The 21,065-nt window shown below is 54.1% G+C and overlaps 1 protein-coding gene and 1 long non-coding RNA gene across 13 annotated transcripts in view; one reads left to right on the forward strand and one right to left on the reverse strand.

The window, feature by feature from the left end:
* Window positions 1-12,288, forward strand: part of LOC122213042 — a 28,459-nt gene extending 16,171 nt beyond the window's left edge. For 10 of the 12 annotated variants that reach the window (XR_006199404.1, XR_006199403.1, XR_006199405.1 and 7 more), the window contains 6 exons: window positions 308-380; window positions 979-1,278; window positions 1,643-2,306; window positions 2,771-2,998; window positions 11,221-11,309; window positions 11,790-12,236. This is a non-coding gene — a long non-coding RNA (uncharacterized LOC122213042). Of the gene's footprint in view, window positions 1-307; window positions 381-978; window positions 1,279-1,642; window positions 2,307-2,770; window positions 2,999-11,220; window positions 11,310-11,789 lie in introns of all 12 variants that reach the window. The other 2 variants (XR_006199412.1, XR_006199409.1) reach the window with 2 other exon arrangements.
* PAXIP1 (PAX interacting protein 1) overlaps window positions 3,439-21,065 on the reverse strand; it is a 50,714-nt gene continuing 33,087 nt past the window's right edge. Inside the window, exons 9-21 of the mRNA XM_042927191.1 lie at window positions 20,136-20,231; window positions 19,079-19,216; window positions 18,339-18,460; window positions 17,739-17,923; window positions 16,684-16,727; window positions 14,897-14,967; window positions 13,423-13,525; window positions 12,234-12,402; window positions 6,027-6,127; window positions 4,862-4,996; window positions 4,699-4,774; window positions 4,561-4,621; window positions 3,439-3,872 (exon numbers count right to left, since the gene is read on the reverse strand). Coding sequence (XP_042783125.1) covers window positions 3,857-3,872; window positions 4,561-4,621; window positions 4,699-4,774; window positions 4,862-4,996; window positions 6,027-6,127; window positions 12,234-12,402; window positions 13,423-13,525; window positions 14,897-14,967; window positions 16,684-16,727; window positions 17,739-17,923; window positions 18,339-18,460; window positions 19,079-19,216; window positions 20,136-20,231 — 1,317 coding nt within the window. The 3' untranslated portion in view covers window positions 3,439-3,856. The remainder of the gene's footprint in view (window positions 3,873-4,560; window positions 4,622-4,698; window positions 4,775-4,861; window positions 4,997-6,026; window positions 6,128-12,233; window positions 12,403-13,422; window positions 13,526-14,896; window positions 14,968-16,683; window positions 16,728-17,738; window positions 17,924-18,338; window positions 18,461-19,078; window positions 19,217-20,135; window positions 20,232-21,065) is intronic.

The following is a 21,065-nucleotide window of genomic DNA, read 5'->3' on the forward strand; positions in this document are numbered from 1 at the left end:
TCACTGTGGCTGTGATCTCCGTTTCCCTGACGATGAGGATACTGAGCACCTTACTGGCCATTCCCCTTCTTTGGAGACACAGCTATGAAGTCCTTTGCCCATTTTAAAATCAGGCTTTTTTCTTGTGGTGGAGTTGGAGTCTTTATATACTCCAGACCTGAGCTCCTTATGTGATACAGGATTGGCAAATGTTTTCTCCCATTCAGTAGCTTGTCTTTTCACTGCTGGTGGTGTCTGTTGATACGTAACAGGCTTGAATTTTGATGCCCGATTTACCTGTTTTCGCTCTGTTGCGTTTTTTACACAGGATCGGAGGGAAGCAGGAAAGGCTTTCCGGGGCAGTGAGCAGGAGAGGCTGCCGGACGGAGCGGCAGGAAGCGGTGCGTGTGGCTGACGGGACCGAGGGGCTGGGTGGGGACGTCCCAAGGCATTGGGACTTCAGGCCACACAGCCTGGGTACCTTCTTAGCGGGACTGTGGGACAGTACGGAGGGCAGCAGGGAGGGGAAGAGACAGGAGGCAAGATGAGCCCGGCGGGAATGGGGACGGACAGATGCGACCATCTGTGCAGGTGAGCTGAGGGGACGTGTGGACAGGCGGTGAGGCGGGGGACAGCCGGAGGATGTGCCAGCCGCGGCAGCTCGGAGGCGGCCATCGGGTGTGACGAGAACGGGGGCGGGGCGATGGGGCCTGCCGGGTGTGCGGCGGCTGATGGAACAGACGTGGGAGTGCAGTCGCCGGTGGGTGTGCAGAGGCAGCTAGGTTCCCGCGGATGCAGACCTTCCTTAACTGCACACTTGCTTTTTAGTCGAGCAGACATCGGGGACTCGGGAGGGCTCCCCGAGAGCGTGGGTGCCTGGGTTGAGGGGCTTTGCCTCCTGCCTGCGGGCCGTCTCCGGGGCCTTGCTCGCTCGCAAGCCACAGGGTTTGAAGAACGTGGCGCCGTGTGGCCGATCCCACTCAACCGTTCCTTCTGCAGTCCCCAGAGGTGGATTACAACACGTCCAACCTTTCCCGGTGACCGCGGGGACACGCAGGATTTCTCCCACTCTCCTCTCGACACGCTGCACCTCCCGCTGTAAATGGACACCCCTTTTGCCACCCGTCTGTGGCAGGGAACAGAATTCCGGGGGCTACGGTCTTGGAGCTTCTCAGATGGACCGTCCACCTCCTCACCGGCACTCGCGGTGCCAAAGGGAGCCCGCACGGGTGGCCGCCGGCCCTCCAGACACGACGCGGCCACACCGGGTCCCCGAGCATGGAAGTGAGCCTCGTGCAGGTAAGGAGCTGGTTTTCATCTTATTTAGGATTAGCTTTAACTTAAAAACGGCCACGAACTTTGTTGCTGGGAAACAGTCCTGCTTAGAATAGCTTGGGCACGTACACCTTTTTAAACTGTAAGAGGCATGAAATCTAAATACAGAGAAACCATTTCTAATGAAAATTTATTGTCAGAATCGAGATGCGCTCTAAGCGTAAAATACACAATAGATTATTTAAAGATGGCACCGAGAAAACCACCACCGTCGCGGTGATCTAATATTGATGATCTGTCACTGGGACGGTATTTTAGATACGCTGGCGTGGCGTTAAATAAAATTGCGAACACTTAAAAGTTGTTTCAATCTTCATGTGGCTACTAGGAATTTTTAAATCGCACATGGAGTGCCTACTTCTGCTGAACAGCCCTGAGCCAGACAACACGGGATGAAGACTTCGTTTTCTTAAGAGAAAAGAACTCCTCTCATCAACTTCCGTGCGAAGCGTTTACCTGAAGTCTCTATTCTTACGTGTTCCTCTGGAGCTTCCCCGGAGCCGCCAAATCCGTGCTCGACAGCTGCGTGAGCCAGCTGGCTGCAGACAGCTCCCGGAGTGCTTAAGGATGATTTCTTGGCAGCTTTTGGAAAAAAACGCTAATTGAAAGGTTAATCAAATCAGTCATCCTCGCGTGTTGGTTAAGCAGACGCCCCGTCTCCGCCGCAGACTGAACAGATGCGGGGCTCTGCGTCCGCGCCTTCGCTCGGGCACGGAAGCAGTGGGGTGGCATTCTGAATCGAAATCGTGTTCCCGGTTGGGAAACTCTGCTTCCCTTTCAGGATCTTGCGGGATCTACGTTGGTAGCGACACTAATTCCGACTCTACAGGGGATTTTTTTGTTTGTTTATTCTGAGAGGGGGAGAGAGAGAATCCCAAGCAGCCTCCACACTGTCGGCACAGAGTCCGAGGCGGGGCCTGGGTCCCTGAACCGACGTGAGACGAAGTCAAGTCAGACACTTGACCAACCGGGCCACCCAGGCGCCTCTGCAGGTGAGTGTTCCTAGGTCTGCTTAGGCGCAAAATTATTAGCTTCTAAGCAGGCACATTTTGTTAAAAATACAAGTAAATGCCAGAATATGCACTGTTCGTAGCACATACTTAAAGAGCTCAAGATAAATACTCCCAGTAGCCGACAACAGTAAATACGTGTCAGTCATGCTAAGACTGAGGGTGTGCCCACACGGTAATCGGGCAGGTCACTGGGAAACACACAGAAGGTCAAGGGTTAGACAGGGGAGAATCACTTGAAGACACTGACCCGTACCTTAAAATTACGAAGTGTGTGGTGATGTCCCTTCCGCCTGTAGAAAGAACTCCACGTGTCCCACCCCAGCAGAGCTGAACACCCGAAGAAACAGTGTCCTGAGCGTGTGATCGTCACCGGAGCCCTACAGGAACACTAAGAATTCCCAACATGGAATTCAATTTGTTCTGTGTTCATGTTTTTAACGCAGGTGTTCCGCCTAAACCAAGTTCAAGAGTTAAACTGTAGAGGCTGTGCGGTTAAAGAATAAGCCATCAAGTGGGTCAAAACCAAGTTCAAGAGTTAAACTGTAGAGGCTGTGCGGTTAAAGAATAAGCCATCAAGTGGGTCACAACTGTTTCAAGGAAGACGTCTGTTTCTAGGAAGGCATTTCGGGAATCGTTATGGAAGCAAACTCTGAACACGCCAGATGAGCACGGTAAGAGCACCTCTGTGGTGGAGTTGCTTAAATACGCTCCTGTACTGAACAGGACAGCGTAAGGAATGTGCTAGGACTGACCTACCTGCTAAGACAGTGGTCTCTCGTTATTTGATGGTACCCACCATCCAACAGGAAGTGTGTGAGAGCCACGTGTGGGGCGGGAGCAGGATGGATATGTGGTGTCCGAGGTTCCGACTGGTCGGTGTCCGCATCGCAGGGGTTGCTGAACGTTCTGGGTACCCCTCTGCTTGGGAGCGTATTACATTGGCAGAGAATGGCTGCCTTCCAGAAATGATTTCTTTGGGGAAAACTTAGAATATATTTTGTCTTGGAATGACTTAAAATGTGATCCAGCTTGATGCAGGTCATATAAATGATGCCAAAAAAAAATACAGAATAAATTCTAAGTTCAAAAGTACATTTATTTAAAATGTGGGCAAGATATCAATATAAAAGAAAAGAGTATAAGAAATAAAAATAATCAAAGTACAAAACATTTCAAATCTTTAACATCATAATTTAGAGATAGCAAGGTCTTTATTTACACCATTTTATTTGTAGTTGAAGTTCTGTTAACAGTGTTGTGAAAACATTTAAAAACCTGGCAAATGAATCATAAAACCTAATGTGGGCTCATAAATTCATATAATACAAAACATAATTTATGTTTCCTCAGAATAAAATTACACATCTTAAAAAGATGCAGCATATGTATCCTATTGGTTTTCCTGCTCTAGAGCGCCTGCCTCCCAAAGCAGCTGGCAAACGCGGGCCTCTGCAGGAAGCGGGTCCGTCCACCCGACGGCGGCCAAGGCCGGGCCCGTGCCCAGGACTCCAGTCGCGGTGCGGATGCCATCAGTTAAATTTATACGTAGGTTTGTTGAGGAAAACACGCTTCGAACACGAGGCAAGCTTACATCCCTACGGGACCCCAAGTTTCATTAACCAGCGTCAGGGCCCGTCTAAGACCCTGGACCGCGTTCCTCGTACCCACTCAAACCAGGAAACCCGGATCAGGGGCAGCTTTCCACGTGCCCCGCACGGACTGCCACGGCCCGCGTGCCCCAGCCTCTCTGCGGCGGGGCCTGGGACCAGCGCCCGTGAAGAGCCAGCGCGGCCACCCCGCGGAGGCGGCGAAGCCGAGGCCGCATCACGGCGGATGCCCCTTTCGGCCACAAGGCAGAGCCCAGGCAGCCGCCCCTGGGGCCCCGCACAGGACCCCCCCCCCCCCCCCACCCCGGCAGCTCTCCACGCAGGCTCCGTTCCGTCTCTAGACAGGACACGAGGCCCCTGAGAGGACACCCCCACATCACCCAGATGACTTCTAAAGCCGTTCTTTCTGAAAGTCAAGGTGGCACAGACTAGACATTCACAAACGTCTAAAAATCCGGGAAAGACGTAAGAGTACGAACCGTATGAAGACAGATGCTTCTAGCTTACGGCAGGGCACCTGCAGCGATCCAGCCGGCCTCTTACCGCCCGCGCCACACGGATGCGTGCGGTTCCGATCCTAGTGGGGGCGGGGGCCCTGCACCGAGCCGCCTTCAGAAAAAGGATATGATTCATAGTCCAGTGTCTGCGTGAGCACCCCGGTGAGCACGAACTCTGCGTTATGGACGTCTGAAAGAGAGGGGCGGACCGTGAGGACGGACGCGCTGCTGTGCGCTCGCGCCCACAAACACGGCAACACACCGTACCTATGCCCCGTGCGAAATACTCCCGACATAAGTGAAGGTCGTTCTCGCAGGATATTAAGATGATCTCTGATAAGCTCTAAGGAAAAGAAAGGGAGTTTATCGGTCACCGAACAGTGAATCTCGTCGGGGACGGCGAGGAGTCGGCTGTTTCCCTTCTATCCACCTTATTTTGCTTGTGCTCCACAAGTTTCCGGAAAGACGGCTGTTTAGACAGTACTCGTCCCCCTGCACATTCCACGATCGCCTTCATGGTTGACAGGCTTGGGCAGATTCCAGGCGTGATGTAAAAATATTTTGCCTAAAAATGAAACGAAAATACGTGCACTTTGAATCGTCAGGGTACGTCAGTCTTCATAAATCCTACCCTGAGAGTTTCGACAAAATGTGTCGTCTCGGGAAGTTCCGGAAGGAAGTACCACCCCGCTGCGAGCCCCCAGCCTGAGACGGGCCTGGAGGAAGCCGGGAGGTAAGTGTGGAAAAAACAAGCCTGTCCTTGTGTCAGGTGTGAGCTGCGAGGAGTACAAGAGACTGGAACTGACGTTCCTAAAAGACACGAAGAATTCTGTGGGATCGGGAGCAACAGTGTAAACATTTTTCACACTTTCCATAGAATTCTAAATGGGCATTAGATCATCCCCCTCCGTCTGTCAAGCGCGAGGCAGGCACAGCGCCTGTGTTCTCTTCGTTACCCGGGCCTGGTTGGCGCTCCGACTAGGGAATGATCCTGACGGTTAAGATTCAGTTTCCTAACGCCTTTGTTTTCAAGTGTTCCATAAAGCACGGTGTTAAACTGCTTGCAGGAAAAGAACTAACGTTTGGAAAACGCTGCTGTTTCGAGGGAGATACACCCTAACGGCATTCTCGTGCCTCAGCTGGTTCCTTAAGTGTAAAAACAGAACAGCCTGAACGTTTTGTTGTGTGTGTCCAAGGAGCTTCTCTAACAAATGTTTAAACATCTTCAGTCTTGAGTTACTCAGGCATACACTCAATTCACGTTTTGCCAAGAATCTTCTTTCTCCAGCTGCGTGTGCGTCTAATGAGAAGAGCGTTAAGCAGCAAAGGTTTGTTAAAAGCAGAAAACCCAACTTAAATGCCTCGCACCGATTAAGTTATCCCTGGCCACGCGCTCTGAAGGCCCAGGGACACCGCGCGCTCCCGGCAGCCGGCAGGGCGCGGGGCTCCGGAGGCGCACTGGGTCTCCCCGGCCAAGACCTCCAGTAACATGTCCCGGGAGGAGCACCAGGCTCCCCCCCACCCCCCGCCGGGCGTGTGTCACCTCCAACCGTGCCATCTGTAACTCCGTGGGGACCTTTCCCTTTGAAGTGTACCTTGAAGAGTGGAGAAGCGTGCGCCCTCTTCAAGGACTCTTCCAGACTGAAGGAGAACAGCACTTCGGCCTCAGCGTCTCGAAGGAGGTAGTTCTGCTCATCTGGAAGACAAGAGCCGCCCGCTCAACAAAGTGCAGACCCAGGGGACACGGGCCGTGCACCCCGGAGGTCGTGCCGCCGGTCAAGTGCACGCCGCTCGAGGCTCACGCTTCCCTGGGAAAGCTCTGACTCCGGAAATGTCAGCCGCATGTCTGACAGCGGCACTCACCCTGCCCCGGAAACAGCCAGAGCAGGTGAAGGACAGTGCGTCTCCACCTTCTGAGGTTATAAGCTCGTGGGAGACAGTGGACTGAGAGGAAGGGCCCCTCCCGGCCGCCGCTCTGCACGGTTTCAGGGAGCTCATGGGGAGGTCAAGAACCCCAGGCCCCAAACGACCAGCTCGGAACGAGCATCACACCCAGCGTGTGTGTGAAGTACCACAAGTCTCGGACTCCATGATCTGATGACCAATGAATCTTTATAGATCTGACAAAAACACATTCCGTTTAAATACCGGACGGCGTATAGCACCTTAGAAAGAACGGTTTCACCCGACTTAGAAGCCTTTGGGCAATTTTAATTGGTTTTCAGAGTTACAAGAAAAGTTAAAGATCACAAAATGTCTTAAGCTTCTCATAAATGTCTCACGATCAGAGAAGCATTTCTTCCTTTCCTCGTTTTCTAAGAGTAACCCAGTAGCATCACAGCGCTCTAGCCAGACGGCACGCTGCTCCCCGACACGGTGGCTCAGGCCGGGGACACGTGCTCCTTCAGCCACACGTCCTTCTCTTAACAGGGATGCTTTAAAAATGTAAAAACCGGTCCTACCTAGCTCACGGGCCAGAGTTTGCCGACCCGGAGCAAAGCAAGCCAATCAGTAAAGAGACCCCGAGATGACGAATGACGAACTGCTAGAGATTCGAGGTCAAGTGATCAGCCAATCCGGGAAAGCGGCTCTGCGGTTTTCGGTGGGAAAAGGTATGACTGTCCGAAAATGGGAGAAGTGAAAACAAGCAGTTCAGTCACACGGAAAATGTCTGACACGTAAGTTCTAAGGCAAAACTCGAGGCTGATCTGCCTTCTCAGGAGCTGGTGAAGAGCCCCACGCGGCGTCAGGGGCTTGGATGGAGAGAACGGTCCCCGGAGGAACAGCGGCTCTGACGACCCCGTTACGGGGAGATTTCAGACAGGAACAGAGCTGCGTCACCCTTGGGAGGAGTCTGTGGGAGGAGTCAACCTGAAAGTTAAGCTTTTCACAGCCGCACAGCGGAAATGAGCACCCCAGAAAGCGACAGTCTGTAAAAGTAGTGTCTCAATCTCTATAAATCAGAGACAAACACAAAATTACAAAACCACACCCCTAGCACACGATGAAAGCTATCGGCCCACGTGGGGTGCCAGAACCCCAGCCGAGGGAGCCGGTGCAGGCAGAGAGGGGGCCCTGCACCCACAAGGTGGTGCTGGTGATGCTGGGACATGGGTCACACGCGCGGGAACTAGGTAGTAAACACGCGTAGCGTTCTGGAAGCCAGGCTGCTCACCGTGGGAGAACGGATTTACAAACGCAAGAGCAGAAAAGCCTAGAACTTTCTTGTGCAAAAGCCAGAAGTGTTCAAACACAGAGAGGACAGCCTGAGGGGCCCTGAAGCCAGAATGGCTCTCACTGTCCCAGTCGGGACAGTCTAGGCATCAAGGACAGCATGGTAACAACCCACGGAATGCCAGAGAAAAAGGGCTGCACACAAGGAGATAAACGAGTACATCAAAGGAACGGTGGCAATGGCACACTTCCCAGTACTTCCCCACAGACTTACTACAGCAGAGGCGGCCAGCAGACATCGCCTGCACCCAGGGGTCCCCGTGACCCCCTCCAGTGACACGACAAATCAGAACCGCGCCACCCCGGCAGGAGCCGCGCGAGGGCACGGCGCCCACCGGAGTTGCCGCACTCCATCGGGGGAAGCGGCGGGCAAACCCACACGGAGACGTGACGACCACGTGTGCTTCTGAGCTACCCTGTGGCTTTCAAGGAAGGACATCACGGGGACAACCAGGCAGAGCCGAATGAGGTCTGCAAACCAGACAGTAGCAGCAGATCCTGATTTTGGCGGCTGTGCCGTGGCCGTCTGGCAGAGCATCCTCTTCTGTAGGTAACACGACATCAGGGATGATGGCGCGTCATCTTGGGAACGTACTCGTTCACGGTTCAGGAGAAGGCAGCGATCTGTACTGTTTGCTAACTGCAACTGTTTGCGAACTTGGGGATTGTTTAAAAAAAGGTGAGAGAGATTTGATTTCAAAAGCCAAACGTGTTCCTTAAAAACCCATCAAATGCTAACAGATGAGTAAAAGACGTGAACCTGACAGCAACGATTCAGATATTAATGACTCCAGATAACCTAAGGTCCATATTCTTGAGAAACTTAAAACTTTTGGCAAAACAAAAGGTCTTTAAATATGTATTAAATATGTACGTATTAAATACGTATTAAAAACCAACCATTTACACACACCAACAAACTGACCCTAAAGTTCGCCTGGAAAGCAAAGACGCAAAGCAGCCAGCCCGACACTGAAGGACGGAAACAAAGATGGGGACCGCCACTGACGGGCCTCAGTGCTCCAGCAGACAAGACCATGTGGCACTGGCCAAACAAACAGATCAATGGAGAGAAGCCCAGAGACAGAGCCAAGAAACAATCACCTTGGTTTTTAACAAAGGTGCAAAGGCAATCTGAGCAAAAATCATTTAACAACTGGACGTCCACACGCAAGAAACTGAATCCAGACACAGACTGTACATCCTTCTCAACTCAAAATGCATCACTGACCTGAGTGTAAAACACAAACCATAAATCTTCTAGAACACAGAAGAAAAATCTAGATGACCCTGAATATGGCAATGACTTTAGCTACAACACCAAAGGCACGATCCATGGAAGAAATGTGATAATCTGGACTCCGTTAAAACTGAAAACTTCTGGGGCGCCCGGGTGGCTCAGTCGGTTGAGCATCCAACTTCGGCTCAGGTCACGATCTCGCGGTTCGTGGGTTTGAGCCCTGCGTTGGGTTCTGTGCTGACAGCTCAGAGCCTGAAGGTTGCTTCGGATTCTCTCTCTCTCTCAAAAATAAACATTAGAAAAAATTTAAAAATAAAAACTTCTCTGTGAAAGAAAATGTCAAAAAAATGAGAAGACAAGCCATGAACTTGGAGAAAATATTTGCAAAAAACACATTTGATAAAGGACTGCTATATAAAATATACCAAGACCTCTTAAGATTCAGTAAGAAGACTACCCAGTTAAGAAATGGGCAAAACGTCTGAACAGACATGGCATCACAGAAGATACAGTGATGGCAAAGATACTCCACATCGTGTGTCATTACCGAAGCGCAGATTAAAACAACCGTAAGATCGCCCTTCTACAGCTGTGAAAATGGTGGAAACTGCGAACACTGACAACAGCAAATGCAAGCAAGGATGTGGAGCAACAGGAACTCTCCCTGCTGGCGGGAGCGCAAGACGGGGCGGCCAGCTGGGAAGGCAGCTCGGTGGCTTCTTAACAGAACTAAACATACTTTTACCATACAATCCAGCAACCCCACCCCTTGGTATTGGCTCAAGGAGTTGAAAATTTACACCCATGCACAAGCTATACACGAATGACGGCAGTGGCTCTATTCGTCATGGTCGGGACTTGAAAGTTCTGACCTTCAGCAGGTGAACAGATTAACTGTGGTCCGTGCAGACAATGGAGAACCGTTCGGCGCCAAACAGGAACGAGCTATGAAGTGAGGAGACAGGGAGGAGGCTTACATGCCTATCACAAAGTGAAAGAAGGCCACTCTGGAAAGGATACGTGCTGTAGGAGTCCAAATGCAGGACGTCTAGAGAAGGCAATGATTATAAAGTGGAAACACTCTCTTATGTCTGGAAATTTAGGGGATTAAATATGAAACGTCTGAACAGTTACTATTAAATAGTAAACGTTTATATTACAACTAAACCACCTTCTAACCCTCAGACATCAACAGTTATACCAGAAATAAATGAGTCAATCAGAACTTCTGTGACACAGGAAATGCCGTAAACTTTATAAAAAGATAAAAGAATCACGTGTCACCAACTGGCAAACTTGGTAAACTAAGTCAAATTTCCATTAAGGAACAGCCCATATCATTCTAAAGTTTACAACTGTTACAAAAACTTGGGAGCTAATCTGTATGTTTATAGTAATTGTTTCTACAAATGTCTTCTTTTGCCTGCATTTATTTCATTAATAGCTTTTAAGAACAAAAACATTAATTTCAATCGGAAGAGTCTCTACAGTTATCCTCGTTACTTGCGGATTCTGCATTTGTGAGTCTGCCTACTTGCTACAATTTACTTGTAAACTTCCGCATCGCTCGCGGAGACGCGCAGAGCAGCGACAAACCCGAGGACCAGACGCGCACGTTCCCAGTGGGGGCTGAATAAGGCAATGCTGGGCCTTCATCCGGTTTATACCACAAACACTTTCCTTTCTGTGGTCTATTTAGTGCTAATTTTCCCACACGTTTATGCTTTCTGCTGGTGACTGGTCTCAAAAGTGCCAGCACGGAGCGCGGCCGTGCTCCCAGGGAAGAGGCCGCAGGAGACCCGGTGGCCTCCTTCGGTGTCGGTCATGTGCGGCTGGCCAGGCGCTCGGTGCGAGGGGGCCAAGAGCAGGTGTTAACACGGGCTCTTTGACACAGCGCACACGTACGTGATGTTTTCCAGATACACACGAGGGTACGTATGGATCGGCTGATGAGCACAGGACCAGGGGCTCACAGGAGCCCAGCCCTGCTTCCTCTGGGAGCGATGGTTCAGTGCTCAGGAACCCGTGTCTGTGGCTACTCTGTAGGACGTAACACCAGGAATGACAGGGATCGACTATATTATTGTTGTTGAGAATTCAGGTTTTTTCATTATTACTGATTTTCAGGTAAATGATTCTTTTCTATGACTGACTTGGATAGAACATCACAGAATTTTAAGTTTGGTTTAGCTTTGCTATAAACAACAAACCTAAGTGTCTGCAAACAAGTTATTTTTCCGGATCATACTTTCTCATCTGTATGTTAGACTACATGAACTTCAAACTACGCATGCTTTTTATTAATTTTTTTACAGTAAAGACTGAATCAGATTTAAACACGAGTGGCTGAGAAAACGACACGGATCTGCAATATGACAACATGTCCCCGTCAGGGAGAAGTCAGGTTAGAGCGTGAGGGCAGTGAGGACGGGAGGGTCTCTGCTGGCCTGGGGCATCCACGGCATTCCCCCTGCCCCAGGGGTAGAACGAGCGGGCACAGCCGAGATAGTGGGAGGAGAGCCCTGGGCCCAGGGCAGGTGGCTGCGGAGAAACAGGACAGTGGGTGCGTCCTGACAGGGGGCCGGTCACTGCTGTCGATGCCACATGATGGGGGGGGGGGGGGGGGGGGGGCCGGGGCCCACAAGGGAGCTAAGACTCTGCACCACTGCGAGATCGCGGTGAAGCTTGTCCGGGCCACGCACCTGCTCTCCCGCTCCACCTGCACCAGTGGCCAGGTGAGGGCTCAGGATGTGCACGTGGGGGGGCATGTGGGCTGGGAGCACCACACGGGGGGTGGGGGGTGACACTGCCGCTGCTTCCACTAAAAGCACTGCGGTCCACTGATCCGTGTAACAAAACCTATGCTTTCTCTGCCGTCTCTAAGCACGACCACCTAGAAGGACTTCGCTCCTGGTGCCCTGAACGACGCGGGGCAGATGAGGAGGGGCGGACGACCAGCCCTCTGACGGAGCCCGCAATCAGAGCCGTGCCCGGACACCCCTGGACGCCATCCCTGTACCCTGTGCTGCACGCGAGATCGCACTGCACGGCCAGCACCCGAACCGAACACACGCATCGGGATCGGGAAGCGGTGAGGCAGAGGCCTTATTCCCCCCAACGTCCAAACGCCGAAGCCTTCCTATTTCCCGGTCCGAGGCAAAAGTATCAAATGACTCACTGGGACGTGGGAGACGTTTATGAATTTAATGGTGCGTTATCAAGAGTAAGAAAGCAAATGAGGCGTTTGCTGGGACGAAAGCAGAGATAAAGTCGAGAAAAACACGAGTCGGTTTTCCACATTAGCAACGGAGCTGTGGACGCTACGTACCGATAAACGTCTGACACTTGAAACACTCTTCCAGCCAGTCTGGCGTCACGATGTGCTTCACCACGGAGATGGCCGTCAGGAACTTCACCGTGCGCGTCACTTTGCTGGCGACGAGGTGTGTGCATTTCTGTGCAGACTCGGCGACCTCGCCCCCAAGGATGTAGAGCTTCTGGAGGGAGGGGCACAGAGCGGAGGTGAGCGTGGGGCCGCACCTGGGCACGGCGCGCCGCGCTGGCCTGAGAGGTGGGAGACGGCGAGCACAGCAACGCACGTGCACGTGTCCGGAGTCGACCCCGCGCCTTGAGCTAAAACCAGCGATTCCCCGAGGGCCCCCGTATCACACCCCACAGACACGATGCCCGGAGAACGAGGCGGCGCGTTTCATGAAAAGGCGCGAACATGCCCGGACTTTCTAAGCTGAAATGGGTGTCGATGAGGCACATTAACAGACAGACCCTGTTCATAAAAATTAGAGAAGTGACTGAGAAGACGTGAACAAGCAGGAAAGAGCTCAGTAACTAGGCTCAATTTTAAAAGTGAAAAAAATTGATACGGCACTTAGGGCGGTTTCTTCTCCTTCAAAACCTGAGCGGTACGATGAACGAAGCCCACGTGACGACAGGCCGACTTACACCCTCTTGACCGCCGCCCCGAAACAACAGCCAAGCGAGATGCCCCCTCCCTTGTGCTGTTACTTCCCACAGCACGCTGAAGGCTGCGTTCCCACTTCCTGTCCAAGCACAAGCACGCGGCCCTGGTCCCCACCCAGGAGAACCGGCCTGCGGCTTCCCCGACACCGGGGGGGGGGGGGGGGGGGGGGGGGGGGGGGGGGGGGGGGGGGGGGGGGGGGGGGGGGCTTCTGGGACGAGCACGTTCAAGCAGGTTGCTCGCGTTCGCAGGACCATAAACGTGGGTCTCGTCTACTCACCCGAGTTACGTTTTCTACTATTAAGAGAGCAAGGGTCTAAGTATAAAACTATAAAAACCACAGAACAAGGTGAAACATCACTTACGATTTAATGGCTACTTTTACTGTAAAAACGACTACAACTGATTTACAAGCCAAAAAGACTGTTGTAGCAGGACGTTCCTGATTAAATGTTCCTTTAACACACTGCTAGCCTAAAGCCAACGTGTACAAAACGGAACGGTGCTAAAACTCCTCCCAGAACGTAGAACGGAATTTCACCTTAATATACTGTTGAACTTGCACAGGCTCAAATCCAGTGAAAAGCACAAAAGGGGTCAATTCTGGCGTTAACTTTTTGGTGGGAGGGGGTAGATCTTCAATTCTGTGAAAGAAAATAAAAATGCTGTTTAGCAAACAACAGATTCTAACAGCTTGCACAAGCCTTCAGAGCTCCGAGTGTGCGGGGTTCCTCGGTAGGGGGCAAGCGCGAGGGCCTCCCCGCCTTGGACGCGGTCACCCCCGAGACCGACGCGCTCCGGCTCAGGCGCACGCCGTCTCTTCCTCACCGCCCTCCCCCCGCCCCCCCCCCCCCCCCCACACACAAAGGTCTCCACGGGCTTTAAAAAGAAAGTGGGGGCTTTAGCCAGCTGTGCCAGTGGCAGCGTCCCTCACGGGCCAGGCAGCGACAGGGGCATCCCCGGAGCCGCACCTCTGGCAGGCGCCAGGCCCCTGTCCGCTGCCCTGTCTTACACCAGAAGCACAAAGCAAGCGATCTGACTTAGGCACGCATTTCAAATGGAACCTCAGTCTCACGCAGCTGACACTTGAGGCCATTTAGGTAAAATAGTTTTTTAAGGTTTGTTGGTGGCATTTTGAGGACAACTTAGAAAACGCGTCATCGCACGACCGCGACGTTCCTGAACGCTCCTGGAACACGGACTGCGATGTGGGGGTGCAATGGGCCTGACGGAGAGCAGGGGAGAGGCGAGGGAAGCTGGTGACTGCGGAGGACCGCCTCATCGAGTCCGCCTTGGAAGTAACGGCTTTTCCACACTCACGAAAGGAGGAGAAAGGTCCCCGCTCACCCTGCACCTGCCCTGCCTTACGAATCACATGGCCCGCACCGGCCAGCCAGGTCTCCGGCAGGCGAGACCACTGCCTCCGCACACGTCCTTCCACGGGGCTCTCGGCCCCTGCCCGCCTGGGCCGCGGGGCTCACCTCGGGGACGCAATCCCACACTTGCTCCTGCAGCGCGGCCCGCCAGCCCTTCCCGCCTGCCGCTTCACCGACTGCGGCGGGACACAGTTTTGCTTAAAAATAAAAAGATGCAGGGCGCCTGCGTGGCTCAGCCGGTTGGGTGTCCGACTTCGGCTCAGGTTCGAGCCCCGTGTCGGGCTCTGTGCCGACAGCTCAGAGCCTGGAACCTACTTCAGATTCTGTGTCTCCCTCTCGCTCTGTCCCTCCCCTGTTCATGCTCTGTCTCTCCCTCAAAAATGAATACACTAAAAAATATAAAACTTATAAAACCAAGAAGATTCAACTTTTTTTTTTTTTTTAAACAAAAGAGAAAGATGTGTCTGTCCCCCTTCTGGGCCCGGCAACGAGACCCAGCACAATGAGGTTATAAAGCAAGAGGAAGTCAGAAGATCCTGTTTTCTATGAAAACGTCCCGGAATCTCCCCAACTGTGAGCGTTTCTAACACAGGCCTGCAGAGAACCCCAACCGTAGCGGCGGGAAGGGGCTGTCCGTACCTGGCTCTTTTGGAAGAAGGCTGGACGTTGGTCACTTCGTTCTGCTTCAGTTTGGGAGGCAGCCTCACGCCCTGTAATCACACCGGTGTCCACGTCAGTCGACTGTGCACGAAACACAGCAGCTGCCCACACACCCGCGTCGGAGAAGCGTCCCTCCGCCACACAGAAGCCAGCCGCGCCTGGATGGCAGCGAGGAGGACGCCGGCCAGGGGCCAGAGGGCTTTCTGGAGGGGCCCGCGTGCCTGGCACCTGCCTGCCGGCTGGCCCTTCCCAGCCCAGCTGCCACACGACAGCGTTCGTTCCCGCGTCGTCTGCTGTCCCGACGTGGGATTTGGAAAACACACTCCCTGCAATCACACCCCTAAAACACAGCTGCTCCCGCAACAGAAATCTGGCGTGTGGCGGCTCACGAAAGCCGTCTCCGGACGGACCGCCGCGCTGCCAGGGGCTACGCGGGTCACTCGTTTTACTGCGTGAAGCCACTGCCTCTCCATCTCGGGCATTTACCTTCACATTTTCTAAACACCCCAGCTGTATCCACACGACCGAAAAGAAAGTCGGCGCAACTCCAAAAAACACGCGAGACCCGCTAGCCCGTCAGGCACGGGGCCAGGCTCTCCTTCTCTGACCTTTGCCCTGAGGACACAACCCTCGGCTCCTTAGTCTCCAAACTCCACACGTCGGGGGCAATGAGGAACAAGGTAAACTGGCCCCTGAGTCTCTGAGACCCGCGGCTCTGTGACCACCACACGAAGCCGCGGGACAAGCCACCGTCCAGGCCCCTGGGGCCGTGCGGGGGAGAACATGACTGCGTCCCCACCTTCATCCCGAAGGCCACGGAACATCTCTGCCACCCGGGCGAGTCAGGAGAATATTTGCTTTTGCTGGTGTGTCAGAGCCAGTCGTGTCTTATCAAATCATAACTACTAGCTTAAGCAAAGAAAAAACACAGGACCACATTATCACTAGCCTACGGGCTCCTTGACAGACTCCGGACGATTCTCGGCAGCTCCCAGGTTAGATTCGGAAAACAAGCGGGGCAGGTCATCACAGGACACAGGCCGGGGTGTCACTGGGTGACCCTGACCGGAGGGTTCCCCTCAGTTCATTGTTCACAGGGACACAACCCCCAATTAACTCTGTAGTGCTGAGGGATGTGCTGAAAATCAGCGGGCACGTGACTCAAGTCCCTTGATACGAACAGACAGGTGAACACACACGGTGACCCGGGCGTAACCCTAAGCCCTACATCACACGGCCACCCAGCATCCAGGGATCACACGGCGTGGTTACCGCAGCGTGACACGGAAAACACGACCCGGCGTCCCAGCATCACACGAGGGAGATGTGGCTGCACGGCCCCTGCCAGAAGGCCGCCCGTCCCTGCTTCCGAGCCAACAGCCACCGGCATCCGACCTCCTCGCGTCCCGAGCCGGCGGCCTCACCCACCGGGGCCCGGCCCACAGTGCGGGGGGTCCCCATCCTGTACCACGGGCAGCCCGACGCGAGTCAGAGCGGCCAGCGCTGTCCCAGGGCTCCTGCCCCGTGAGTGCTCGTGCCTCCCCTCTCGCTGCAGCTCCTCGAGCAGTGCTCCCCCGTGCACACATACGGGCAATGACAAAAGCACCGACTGGGGGGGAGCGAAGACCCCGGGCGTGCTGAACGTTCTAGGACGTCGTGCTGACAAATCACTTAAAGAGTTTCGAACGTACAAACACGGGTCTGTGCCTACCGCGTTCCTGTAAGACAGGGACAGCCCAAGTGACCGGGCCGCTGACTGGACGTACCATCAGCAGTTCTGCCGACACCTTCAGCGGGACCCTCCAGGCATCTAGAGAGAAACGAGTTGCATTTACAACGACATACCGTTCAAGTGGAAAAGCCCTTTGTAAAGCCCTTTTCTGGGGCCAGTAACGTTACATCAGACACGTCGGTGGCTCAGTGGACATTCATTAATGATAAATGCAAGCACCACGCTTATGCCGAAAAACGTTTTCAGTACAACGGAAGGGGAGAGCAGCCAGCAGCTGCGGGACGTGCTCGGGTGTCCCGTACTGAGGGTTCTCCAGGTGAGGGACACGAAGAAACGCAGCACAGCACAGGTGTCCAGGGCGGAGCCGCCCCCCAGCCCACCCTGGCGTCACTCCGGAAGCCGTTCCCGGGAACCACAACCACCCGTGACAACGGGAGGCCCACACGGAGGACCGCGGCACGTCAGGGTGGCCGAGGGACCGGCGCACCTCCCTACACGATGGCCGTGCCGACTGCTTCAAGGACCGACCACAGGTCTCGGTAAAGCTCCCGGAACTGAAGTCAAACGGGCAGATACGTCCCAGGGAAGCAGACTGTGGCTTAAAACGAAGAGCCATCCAAACACCAAACTCAAGAGCCACGATTAAAGCCACCGGAAAACCAGACTTAATGAGCATTTTGAAAACGGAGCCTATCAAGGCAGAGCTTGAACGGGCATTTTCTGGAGCGCATTCAGCTGAGTGTCAGAGCGTGTCCCGCAGGGCAGGGGTCCGTGTGGCCCAGGACGAGCAGCTGGCAAGGACAGAGGGGAGACCACAGGTGCCGGCCTACAGCCGAAGGAGCGCAGGCGGGCACGGGAGACCAGCAGTGGCAGGCTGGGGAGACCAGACGGAAAAGCGGAGTGCTCCTTCTATCCCCGGCATCTACTAAAAAGGCAGGAGAGAACACCAAACCGGCAAGAGCCCCTGGGCAGGGTCGGGGGAAGGGACTAAGAGGAGGCTGGCGCACAGCGGCGCCTCGGGCAAGCGAGAGGCGGTGGACGCAGTCTAGCACCCGCACTGATGAATCTGACCCGTGAAACTGCACTTACCCAGGAGACTGAAAACCAAGTGCGGGGTAGGGGCAAAGGGCTCCTGCAGACTGAACGTCGTGTAGCGGCCGCAGTGGGCCTGTCTCAGTGCCTCGAAGTTCCCCAGGAGAATGTCGCCAAGCCACTGGGCGTTCACGCACGGTATTCTCCACTCCTTGGCCTTCTCGTACTTCAAACCGGCAGGCCTTTTTGGTTTTGAGGAAAAACACACTTCATTAAATGCTAGAAGCATCTACCGTTCAAACCAGCGTTTCTTTTGCATCTGGTATCAGAGACCCAGCAGGGCTGCCCGAGCCAAGGCGACCGCAGCCCCTGGCTGGCGATCGCGATCCCAGGGTGCGTCCAGGCTCACGCCGCGGTCCCACATCGCCCGCGAGCCCCGCGTCTGCCTTACTCCCCGGACCCGACTCAGCTGACTCAAAGCCCGCGAATTTGAGATTCTAGTTCACCGCAGTGCTTTACGGACGCCTCTGCGAACGTCAAAACTTCACTGCTGTTACTCCCACAGACCGTTTTCGGGCTCCCAACACCGAACTGCTGACACACCCGCCAAGTCGTAAGCGGGCTTAGGAGCCCACGTGGCGTCAGAGGCGTGCTTACTCTTTACAGATGAGCACCGTGTTGCTGCGGCACAGGTAGCCCGTGTACTTGGCGCCTGCCAGGTAAGCCATGAGCTTCAGGTCGTCCCTGTCACTGTCGACAAATCCAGTCACAGAAATAATCTAAGCACAAAGAGAGCAAATAAGGCCAAAACGCAGTGACGATTTAACCCGTGGCCACTTCCTTCTCCGGGCCTGTTCTGTGCACGTGGCGTCCCCGCGGGCAGCTGGGAACGCCGCTCCCGACAATGTCGAAAGCAGCATCCTGTTCACGGGACGCAGGCTACGTCTGTAGCCGGCGGGGGAGGCGACCGAGATACCAGACCCGGGGAAGCTTCTTCTGTGTCGGGAGGACGCTGCTGACGTCACTTTAACAGAGCCGTCCTACTAAGCGTGTAAATACGAACGGGCGAGTTCTGCACCCTCCCGCCCGTCCCAGTTCTGAGGTCGTCGGAGTGAGAGAGCCCACAGGTACCGACAGGGGCCTGCCCGGTGATGGCCATTCCAGCACAAGACCCCCGCTTTACTCCGGGACCTTAAGTCGCGTCCGAGACGCTAGAGACCCGGTTAGACTCTCCTACGTGCAGGAGCCTGTGCCGCCAGGCGCACGGGAGGGGAGGTGTCCACCCCGCCTGGGCCCTCGGGCGCCGGGCCAGAGGGAGCCCGCGCGGGAGGCAGAAAGCAGCGCAGGACCTACCCTGCCGGTGGAGGACGAGCACAAAACAAAGCCGAGTCCCTTACGTGCTGAGAACACGGCTTCCCTCCGGGGGGGAAAGCCACCGGGAAGTGAAGGGCACGGTGGGGCGGCACCATCTTCCTCTTCTTCAGGACGGTATTTAGCCAGTGCGCTGTGACGCATCTCTTCCTCTCCCTGATCGCCTACCAAAGACAGAATCACGGGTCTGTTGTGCTTGGGGCTTTGTGGCTGCAGGGTCACGCACAAAACCCGCAAGGCTGGACAGCTACGACGACACCTTCCCGGGATCAGGAAGCCCTCGCGGGGATGTCACGACATCTAGCCCTCGATTTATCAAAGGGACAAACGTCACGATTGAGAACGTGACGACCCACACGGGAACGGGAGCCTGCGAACGGGAGCCTGCAACCGGAGCAAAGGCAACACGCTTTGTAACCACCTTAAAAATAATCACGGAATGAGATCACATCTATGATCATCAAAATTCAATTAAAATGCCCCTGCAAGAAGATGGAGGGCCCCCAAAAGAACAGGCTCCGAGAAAACGTCACCGCCTACCTAAAATCAGCCATGGAGGGAACAAAAACCTCACAGGCATTTCTACAGTTTTAGTTGGAAAGTGGATCCAGAAAAAGGCTACAGTGTTGAAGAGCAGTTTCGGGGAGGTTGTTTATCACACACGTATTAACAGGGTTCTGTCCACAAGTAAGAACGCTGTTAGAAGAGAAGACACGGAACTTGAGGCCACAGATGAGGGGACACCACGCGAGCCCACGCCCTGCAGGAGTTTACAGAGGCTCCGTCCAGCCCCGCGCACGAAGGCCCCCAAGGGCGCAAGTCCCGCTTCCGCCCCCCACTTGGTCACGGGGCTGCCCTGGACTGAGAGAAGGGGCGCGTCCTTGGCACACCGCGCTCAAAGACGTAAAGGCCAGGCGTCCACAAGGTTATCTGTCTCAGCAAAGACTGGTGAAAAGAAGGGACTCTGCTCTCTTCAGAGGTAGAAAAAGGTCCTTTCCAAACACAGCAATCGCTAGAGTCCTAAGATGGGCCACAAAACGGGCCCGACTTCATTCCAGTCACAGGGGACGCCGCCCTACTCACCTGTGCGTACATCCCGCTGACCTGACTCTCGCAGAGGAGATGTGTGCACCGGCTCGAGAACGTCGGGTCCACGGTGCCACCGTGCGCCTGGATTATCTAGACACACAGGAGAGCCAAAGTCATAATCAACCTCGTGTGCTCAGGAGGACAGGGTACGGTTTCCAATTAGACTATTAAAGAGCCCATCGTCTATTTTTATAGTATATTTCACCAGAACATATACGATATACGTGTGGGTTATAGTTACAGGTTCTCCACTCAGCACCGTTAAGCGAAAATGAGCTCCAACATTCATTTAACTTGAATTCCCAGAGGGAAAGACAAGAGAAACGAACGTCCTCTTTCTGTAACACGGTTCTCTCCACCTCGCACGGCTCACATTCTAGACCAGCCAGCACCGCGTGGTGGAGGCCGTCCCATGCTCCCCTGACCTGCACCCGCCCTGGTGTCATGACATTTCAGACATTGCCAAATGTCCCCTGGGGGGCACAGCCACCCTGGCTAAGAGCCATTATAATAAATAAATAAATTAAAAAGCAGGAAGTTAGCAAACCCCAAAATTTATCTTTCACAACAGATCTGTCTTAGGGCTGAGGGAACTATTCTGTGGCATTGCACGGTGCTGGCAGCATTTGTGAAAGTCCAAAGAACCGCGCACCAGAAGGGAGGGACTTTTGCGGTCTGTTAAAAAAAACACCTGCCCCACAAAATGGTTCTGCTTCATTTACTTTTTTTTCATGTTTATTTTTGAGAGACAAAGAGTGAGCAGGGGAGGGGCAGAGAGAGAGAGAGAGGGAGACACAGAATCCGAAGCAGGCTCCAGGCTCTGAGCTGTCAGCACAGAGCTCGACGTGGGACTCGAGCTCACAAACTGCGAGATCGTGACCTGAGCTGAATTTGCACACTTAACCGACTGAACCACTCAGGCAC

Source organism: Panthera leo, chromosome A2 (genome assembly GCF_018350215.1).
Source record: "Panthera leo isolate Ple1 chromosome A2, P.leo_Ple1_pat1.1, whole genome shotgun sequence".
Classification (NCBI taxonomy): domain Eukaryota; kingdom Metazoa; phylum Chordata; class Mammalia; order Carnivora; family Felidae; genus Panthera; species Panthera leo.